Source organism: Dermacentor variabilis, chromosome 5, assembly GCF_050947875.1.
Source record: "Dermacentor variabilis isolate Ectoservices chromosome 5, ASM5094787v1, whole genome shotgun sequence".
NCBI classification, from domain to species: Eukaryota; Metazoa; Arthropoda; class Arachnida; order Ixodida; family Ixodidae; genus Dermacentor; species Dermacentor variabilis.
Genome location: NC_134572.1, coordinates 46031629 through 46041319, shown reverse-complemented (window position 1 = coordinate 46041319; position 9691 = coordinate 46031629). Strand labels below are relative to the sequence as shown.

At 45.8% G+C, this 9691-nt stretch overlaps 1 protein-coding gene across 1 annotated transcript in view; it reads right to left on the bottom strand.

Moving 5' to 3' along the window:
* Nucleotides 1-326: 326 nt before the first annotated feature.
* Nucleotides 327-9691, bottom strand: part of LOC142582518 (methanethiol oxidase-like) — a 73685-nt gene continuing 64320 nt past the window's right edge. Inside the window, exons 10-11 of the mRNA XM_075692337.1 lie at nt 8890-9035; nt 327-1205 (exon numbers count right to left, since the gene is read on the bottom strand). Coding sequence (XP_075548452.1) covers nt 1043-1205; nt 8890-9035 — 309 coding nt within the window. The 3' untranslated portion in view covers nt 327-1042. The remainder of the gene's footprint in view (nt 1206-8889; nt 9036-9691) is intronic.

Here is a 9691-nt window from a genome sequence, read left to right as displayed (position 1 = left end):
CTTTAAAAGGAAACTATTGGTGTACAATAAACAAACAATAGTATTTTCCCTTCGGCGAGGTGCCGCTAACCTGTACGTGAAGTTCCTTGTCTTTTATTGAACAGAAGTAAATAAGCAACATGAGAACCAATCGTAACAGTAATTCTCCGGGCACGCACAACAATACGTGCAATAAGCAGAACTCCAAAGAAACTCACTCAAAAAGATTTCAAGGCTACCCTGCCGGAGAAGTCCAGGAATTGAACCTAATGTATAAGTATATAGTACAGTATATGGTACTTCAACTGAACCGTCTGGTAACAACCATGTATGCAGAAAACCACGTCTAAACGGCAACGTCAATTTGTTTATTGGCACCTTTAAATCAAAATTTGTAAATTCAGCTTCAACAGGTAAGAGATTTCACAGGAGAGTGCTAATCGCTTATGTGAACGTTAACGAAACGAAATAACGAAACCGTCGCAAGCGGCGCAACGTACAACATGCTCAAATTTTGCAGAACACAGTACCCCAGCCGTCGTTTTAACAGTCATAATAAACATTCAAAAGATGCAAGTTAGCTTTCTCGCAACGCACACTCCCAAAAATTTTGACGGCTCGGACACTGTTCAAGATGCTGAATTTGCGGCTAGAACGTGCTTACAATTGCGCTTCCAAACGATATCCATAGCACAAGAACACTAACAATACACCGGGTTCCCAATAATCAAGGTACTGGTCGTCATATCTGATACAATTGCGCATGGCGAGAAAGCCAGCTTGCCACTTTTCGAAAGGTACGACAGAATTGCTTTACTAAAAGCGATCTGCGTCACGAGTCATCAGTGGTTGTTTTAGCCAAGATGTAGAACAAATGTCCAGGAGGTATTGGGATGTATATAAACGAGTTGTTTCTTGAAACAACGACAACTCTACTTTCGTATCCAACTGCCCACGCTAAGCAATGCCGCCGGTAGCTTCAATCGAAACAAACGGATCGAAGTCACGCAGGCGAAAGTACTGGATCGAAGGATTCGGCCGCTTGCCAGCGTCATCCGCATCCTCAGAGCCAGATGTCCGAGGTGGAGTCTCCGCCCGGGAAGCGCATCTCGTGGGCCAACACGGGTCCTTCGGGCTCTTCGCCAAAATCGACCAGGAACTCGCGGTTGATGCAGAGGCCTCCATTTTTGTTGTCCACGTCCACGCGTAGCATCATGGCTCCTTTCCTGGGCACCGTTGCAGAAAAGCAGGCTTGACCCGAGTACGAGCATCCAGAGTTACTAAACCACCCTACAATGCCCAACGTATCATTTCTTGCTACACTTTGATATACTTAAATTATTCAAATTTTTTTTATATACGCCTGGGCTGGTTTTCCCATTTAATAACTGGTTAGCTGAACTATTCTCTAGTATTTATCACGTTTTTTTGTCTCTGGGAAACCGTTTCGTTATTTTCGGTATAAATGCACTCTTACAATTGATGAAGGTGAATAAGTTGCTTTAATATTCCTTGGTGCGAAACTGTAGGATTCACGGCATTAAAAAGGCCAGCTGTGAAGGCACAACTATTACGGCTCTTTCTCAGTGGCACAGCTCGTTTTCTACACTCTGCAAAAGGCGGAACAGTATCTTCCCAAGCGTCAGCAATCGGCGGCTTTTCTTTTTTTCACGAAGTCGACAAAAAAAAGACAGCGCGTTTGGGAGCTCTCCGTTGATTAATGAAGGAAATAAACGAATTTCAGCTCCACCGTTACAGGCGGCAAACCGGAAACTTGACAGGTTGCACGGTCTTCTGCGAATTGGAAATACTACCAAACAGCTATGATGCCCGGAAGAAATCAGTCGATGGTTTAGAAAGCAAGAGTGAAACTTAAGAAACACTCCGAAGAAAGCCTAAAAAGCAGCCTTTCTTCAGTAAGCCAACGCAGAAATAAATTGAGTTTTAGATCGCTGGAAATTATCGCAAGTATTAGCGCGTGCACTTTATTAAATGTATTTGAGGAGAGGTTGATGCCTATGTGTGGCACCGGCTACTCCTTCTCTTACGTGATAGTTATAGTCGTAAAGTTAACAATCACCAAACTGGACAAAAAAAAAAAGAGGACATGAACGAACATTCACGTACTAAGTCTCAGTATTGCGATATAACTGTTCGCGCAACAGAAGAGTTCACCATGGCATAAATACAAAAACCGAAATGTTCGCACGCAACACATGAATTTGCACAGCATAAATTTTCACAAGACCAAGGTGTTCACACAGAAGATGTTGAGCACTTGAATGCCGCACTCTGAATGCAATACAAACGCTACATGAACGCGAAGACAATGAAGATGTAATTAATGGTGCTTGCTAACAATGCGAGCGATAACTATTGTACGACTTATTTTTGTGATATTTTTGATTCATCCAAAAATTATACTAAGGCGCGCGCAGCGATGGTTTGAAGTTTTTCTGCTGGCCATGGACCTAAAATTTTTCCTAAGGATAGCGGCCGTCTAACCAAGCCGTGTAGTTTTTTTCTAGAGGTTCTTGCGGGGAGCATTGCGATATTTAGAGGTAGAAGAAGGTGTTCTATGTTTTCTTCGGCCTCTTCACATGATCATGTAGCACTGTTATTTTTTCCTACAGGAAGCTTTTACTATAGGCAGTGCCTAGTCAAAGCCTATGAACTATGTGCACTTCGCGCTGTTTGCGTCTGAATAGCACTAGCTAAATTCAGCACAGGCATTCGCTTAAGAAGCGATCGAGACGTTGCATTAATGCTGCAATAACGTAAGGAATTCAAACATGTTTAGGAAACCTGCAGTTGAAGCAGGTTACTTGATGTTTCTGTACCACTGAGACAAACACGGAAAATGGTTGTCTCGTTGGCAAAAGACTTGTCTTACTCCAGTTAATTTCATGCAAGTCTTGTGCTTCACGAAGAAAATCGTGTTTGGAAGGAAAGGGCGCCGAGCAGAGTGGGGAGGGGGATGCAAATGTCTGAATGACCGTGATGTAAGGGAAAAAAATGTAACAACACGAGCGCTTCCGTATAAGCAAGTGTACCAAAAACTCGGAACAAACACGCCACATTGAGAAAGCCAGGAGAGGCGCGAACATCCAGTGCCAAACAAATGGGCGGGGTATTCATCCCGCAGAAAGCCCTCGGGGCTTGGCGAGCGGACGAACCATTAGCCGACGAATTCTCTCGCATAGTTTGACTGGGCGTCGTTTGCTACACGCATTGAATTACCTTACGGGACGGCGGGTTTCACGCGAAGCTCGGCCGATCGGGCTCACTTCAAACGACCGCGGAGTGAAGCCGTAGCTCTCAGCAATAAATATGACGACCCGAAGGTATGCATAAGCAAACACCGTACGAGGCCACCCGTCCGGGATATCAGCGCCTCGCATAGATTGCAACCGTATATTCTCGGGGGCCTTGCGCTGCGGGCTGGCACTACTCACGCTGTTTGCACTGCCTTGAGATAAGCATGCAGTGGTAGAAACCCTAGTCGGAACGCTGGTAATACCTGGATGTTGAGACTCGCTTAGGTAATGTGCGTGGAGAGGAGGAACGTGAAACAAGAAATGAAGCAAACTGGAGGCAGAGAAAAGGCGCTTGCTGGTTGCGCCAAAAAAAGAAAAGAGAAAAGAAACGCTATGAAAGAACAGGAAATGAAAGCGAGAAATGAAAAACGGATAAACATGAAGGAAAGGAAACAGGCGGACAGGCGAAATAAGAAGGATTTAAAAGTTAATCGAAAGGTTCAAATATTTTGAATGTTACCTATTCAGAAGCAACTGCAGGGCATCAATAAAGTTTTACCATACCATACCGTTCACAAGAAAAATGAACTCTCCAGAAATCCAGTGAATGTCGTGCCATTTCTAGCGACTTTTAGAATAAAGTAAATTCGCTGCTTCGATGCTAAAGCTCCATTTTCTCATGAGCTTCCACAAACTATGCGTTTACGGAAACTATACCCAAGCGCAAAATATATGTTTGTAACGCATATGGCATACTTTCAGTGCAGATATTCATAATAGCGTCGAGGCACGTCGACCACCCAACTGCCGAAACAATACCGTACTTACTCGATTCTAAGCACCCCCTTTTTTCATGATCGCGATGCCCAAAGTGAGGGGGGGTGCTTAGATTCGAAAAATCTAGAATGACCCCCCTCCCCCTTTTCGCTGCGACATCACGACGAGACGGGTGCGAGAAATAACATTTTATTTTGCAAACATCCAAAAGAAAAATCGGAGCAGACAGTGAGCCCACCGCTTGTGTCGGGTGATTAGTCACTATCACTGCCACTCACGAGTCCGCGCGGCTCTGCAGTCCGGCTGTGCGGCAAGATCGCGCCGCGGACGCCGTTCCGCCTCGGGACTCCGACGGCTCCGGCTCGATGACAGAGCGAGCAAGCGCGCTTGGCGGTCTTGGCTACGCGCTCTTCCTAACAAAGGGGGTGCCTAGATTCGCATGCAAACTTTTTCCCAATTTTTTTGCGAAAATGGAGGGGGGTGCTTAGAATCGCGAAAATACGGTAGTATACTGGCCTGATTTCCGCCTAATGCGCCAGTCGCGCGATTTAGAAAGGGATCAAGATCGGAACCGGTGGCTCTCAATTGTGGAGACACCGCAACAAGACTATTTACGATGCTTTTGACCTTAAAAATGAGGGAAGCTAGGACCTCAATTTTGTTATGGTTACAGCTTTGAAGCAAACCGACAATGAAGCCTATAGGAAATCTTAGCGGAAGTTACTCGTCTTTAATTGAAATGCACAAATAACGAGCAGACCACTTTCTTGTTGCTAATCGAATCCACTGTAAGCGACTCCTGCGATTGAACGGAAGCATGTTCCACGTCTGCGCCGAGGGCCATGAACGGCGTTGTGTAACACTCCCACAGCCATAGATGTATGACACACGTACACAAATATCCAAGAAATTTGACACGGGGTCTACCAATGCGGTGGCTGCACGCGCAATGCGAAAGATGCGGATTCGGCGTCCACAAGAAGGAAGTTGCCTTTTCGTGCACTTTCATTTCTCTTTTTCCTCAAGTAGATTCCTATAGAAAATAGCAGGAAATGTTCTGTGTTTTGCAGGTCCTTATCGTCCGTTTCCTTGATCTGGTTGCGACAATGCTTGTTGGCAGCTTTTAACACTCGATGGTTGTCGCGCGACTCTATTCTCCGCTTTAATAGCAGAAGGTTCTCTGATCACCGCTCAATCTGAAGGGGCACAAAAAATAAATAAAGGCACCTGGCCAAGCGACGCTTGCCGAATAACATTTCTTAGAAGTTTCCAGTGCTGGTTTTTTATGAAAAGGGTTTCATTCACGAAACTAAACCTATTCGTAGTTCCTTAGCCAGACTTCGGCTTTATTTGATCCGAGTAAAAGGTCATAATGCAAGAGCTATAACGCCATCACGAACTTCTAGAGGCTTCAGCGAAACTATACCGCCACCGGCGCAAAACGCAGAGCCCTTCTCCCACTCACTAGGAAATAAGCGAACGCAGAAACAAAAATCAAAGGTTTCCGCCTGAACTTTCCACAGTAAGAGCTGTGCGTAGGCGCACGGACTCGAACGAGGAGCGCAGAGCTTCAGTGTCGTGAGCGGTGGGACAGTGAGTAAGAGCCCGGATTAGTTGTCGCTGAAAGACCGCCTCTGAACAGAAGTTCCTGGTCGCGAAGGGATTTTTCTAAGCAACCATTTTTCGCGAGGCTGAAAGGCGTAGCCCCTATGCGAGAGGAATTGCAAAGCACAGCCAGTTGCACAAAGCGAGTGGGAAGAAGGGTTGAGAGAAGAACCTATATAAATAGGCTATTCTCAACGTTCATGCGTCACAGTATGTAGTTAAGAAAAAACTTCGGATATATTTGCGCTAGTGTTACGGAATTCTTGAAGGAGCACCTGTACTCAGTATTGTGCGCCTTCTCCGCGGCGATTCAGGCTAACATACCGCGAGCCGAAAGGTAGACAAAATCCGAAGCAAAGTCTGTACTTCCGCAAAGCCACTCTATAATGTTTGTTCCAGTAGACTGCTGATGTGCAGGACATCAGTAGAAGTAGTAGAAAAAGCCAATAGACGTGGGCAGTGGCTTGAGAGTTGGCCAAGTTGCACAAAGGGAGTGGGAAGAAGGGTTGAGAGAAAACCTATATGAATAGGCTATTCTCAACGTTCATGCGTCACAGTATGTAGTTAAGAAGAAAAAACTTCGGGTATATTTGCGCTAGGGTTACAGAATTCTTGAAAGAGCACCTATTCTCAGCATTGCGCACCTTTAAGTGAATAGTGTCGCGCAAGATGAAGTTGTGTGGTTGAGGTTCTCAGACTGCCTCCTGTATTACATTCCTGGGCCATTCAGCAGCATAATTTACGAAGCGATAGTTTGATGTAGTCAACCTGTAATCAACATTCTTGCATGTTCAGACTTATTTTAGCGCGGAAAAATTAAGTAACTTTGCTCCGCAGCTGTCCTGTCTTATATTCGCCCTTGTTTCTACGAATTCTGCCAAACGTATTTTTTTGCGAGCGGCTATCTTGGGGGCGTTAGCGATACCCACAAGCCATAAACGGCAACTGGGACGAACGCATATATTCGTCAATTTTGAGCGGCATTTAGGTGCACGTTACGTGGTTGTTACATCCGCATGGAAGCCCATTTAGGCGGGATCGCATCGCGGTAATCCCGCGACGGGAAGTAATGCATCCCAACTGTTACATGTGGTTATATTTTTGCTTTATCCGTAAGCAAAGCTTGCCAATTTCAACCGGTGGTAGGTTGCCACCACAGAGTTTCACTTACATACGCAACGGGCGACGTCGGAAATTTGAGAAACGCGGTGCGGAGGCAATCTCTGCTTTCCGCAAATAGTTCGGCGCGCAATATGATAAATCACGGGGACAAGTACGTGCCTAGAGATAAAAATAGCTTTGTATCTTGAGCTATGCACCTTTTCTAGGCCTATACGCGAGATTTGAGCACTTAGCTCAAGCGTATTGGGCCAATTGACGTAGGTGCCTTTCGAGGTCGACCGATGTGACCAGTTTTATTTTTTTTACTTAATAGCGGTTTATGCTATTAAGTTATGCAATCACTTATGCACCTCCTGAAATTTCTGTGGCAAATGTTTGGCGACCTATTTTCCACCACGCGAAACTCCGCTGAATTTTCAGCACGGGTAAGTGAAGACGAGACCCCGTTATACGTGCCAACGCGACATGTCGTGACACAGCCAACGCAAGGCCAAATATAAGGCAAATTCAAAACATCACTTGGCCGTCAGAAGCAGAGATTAAGGCTGCGTTCTTTATTGGGCAATAAGTGCAGAAACCAGAGGATCACGGCGTGGGCTACGCATTTGTATACTGCAGCAGCAGCAGCAGGCGCTGCAGTGGTTCCGGAACTCGTCGTTTAAAGATTAACCGAGAAAAGCATGTTTGATTCCTCGTCACCTCATTGCGAGAACGTTCTGCCATTCATTAGCTACGCTTCAGAAGGATAGCGTCAACTTTACAAACCCAAGGGGTTTTTAAACGTGTCCACATGCTTTCAATGTGATTCCTAAGCCAAGTTAAAGGGACAATGAAGAGAAAAATGATTTCTTCTGCATCAGTAAATTACCGTTCTACAACACCAAAAACCCCACTGTTACCACGATGAGGCTCTTGATTAGCCAGAAAAAGCGTAAGAACGAAAGCGACGCCTCCTTGAAGTTCTCGCAGCTGGTTGCTGTGACGTCACGGATTTCGATAGCGTATTCTAGGGCCTACTTAAATATATAGCGGTACAGACTGACTACATTGTGTTCTAAAGGAACCGAATATTAAACATGGCAAGTTTCGGGAACGTTTACTGAGCCAACGCGGCCCAAATGCGAAAAAAAAATACTTTGGGATCTCTGACGTCACACCGACATTCCGGCTTCGACGTTGCGGGGCGAAATTCAAATACTGATACTGCGACCTTCATTTTCCCATCTAATAATCACTATTATTTTGAAATGACTGCCTGCGAGGTTCTCAATGTTTTATTAGTCTAAACTGATTTATTGTTTCGCTTTGTCCCTTTAAGGATAATTTCACGCGAAATCAGCAATTAGCATCTGGTCAGCATTACGATACTCAAAATTTCCGCGAGGGCTCCAGTCCACAGAGAGGCTGCAGCTACGGTAACGTACAAAGCGACTTTAAAGCTTTCTGCTATATCTATATGCACATACAGGCGCTGTATGAAGCTTTAGAAACAGGAAAATCAGGACAATGCCTTACTGTCTTTGCATCAGGTTCGGCGCACATTTTGCTGCTCAGAACTAAGCTTCATAGAATCGACACATTGGTGCAGAGTGAGCACTATTCAGTACCTCACGCAAGCTTATGTTAGAAGGCTTTTTATGGCTGCAACGCTTAAAAAGTATTTAGGCTAATTTATGTATCCAAGGGGCCGTACTGAAAACTCGAAGCAGCTCAAGCCTTTCAGGAGACTTCATTGCAGCTCAAAGTTGCAAGCAAGGAAAGATGCGCAATTCTTTCTAAAGGTTTTCTACACTTAGACCGACGTGTCACAGCGTATATTTACAATTCAGTCAGTCGCAAGCATGCCTGCTGGAGAGGCCAAGGAAAGCCTACCTATTATGATGCATCAAGAAAATCCAATAGCAGGGTAAGAATTTTTAACTTAATGACACGCAATACCTTATAAGCCCTCCTTTAAACCACAGGCTGTAGTCATTTTTCTACAGAAACTTCATTCGTCTTCTTCCTATGTCTGCGCGTAGCTCGAGCCAGATATGTATAACAGGTGCAAGCAATACTAAAAGCGATGCAGCGATTTTACAACAAAAGAACGTCACTTGCTCCGCGATAAAGCCACAGAAAAAACGCCGCGATACGTAGCCGGTCTTACTCGTATAGCTCCGGGTAGAACTGCTTGTCCCAGGCGCTGTACAGCGACGTTGTGGCGTACAGCCTCTTGCCGTCCAAGCTGAGTTGCAGCATCTGGGCGGCACCTCGAACAGCCTTGCCCTTGATCACGCACCGCTCGGGCTGTTCCTGTCACGTGATAACAGGCGTGTTGGACCCAGAACGCTTGTTCGCCGCGGGCAATCATGAGACTCACACCAAGGACAGGAAAACAGTTTCCATACCGTTCAAGGGCATGACAATGTCAAGGGTGGCATACCCAGTGGATCACTTTCAGGGATACGACTGCTTTCACGAGATCTCGCATGGCGTCTACGGGAAATGATGGTCCCGGTACTGTGCCGAGACTGCTGCATGCTAAGGCATTGTGCGAGAGACGCTCTCGGCCGCAGATGTAGACGCGTTCCCTGGCGATTGAATCATGCAAAATCTCGCGACACTGATCGTATTTTCGAAATTGATCAACTGGGACTCTAAACGACCCCAGGCCTCCCCACGAAAACACCACACTGGTCGTCAGAAGATGGGCACACAAGTAGAAAGCACGCCGTATCTCGCGCCATGTTACTGCTGGGTAGAGCACAGTGAGGACAATGCATACCGACTGAACCCTCACGGCTCAAGAATTAGGCACGCGGCCGACACTCGCGCAGTGGTTTTCGTATAATGCTAAGGCTTAGTAATCGCCGCGAGCGCACATTTAAAGCTACGTAAATACCGGTTTTACGAAGCAGCGAACCAGAGATGGAGACATTGACAGCAAATTTAGCGCCAGCGAACAAGGA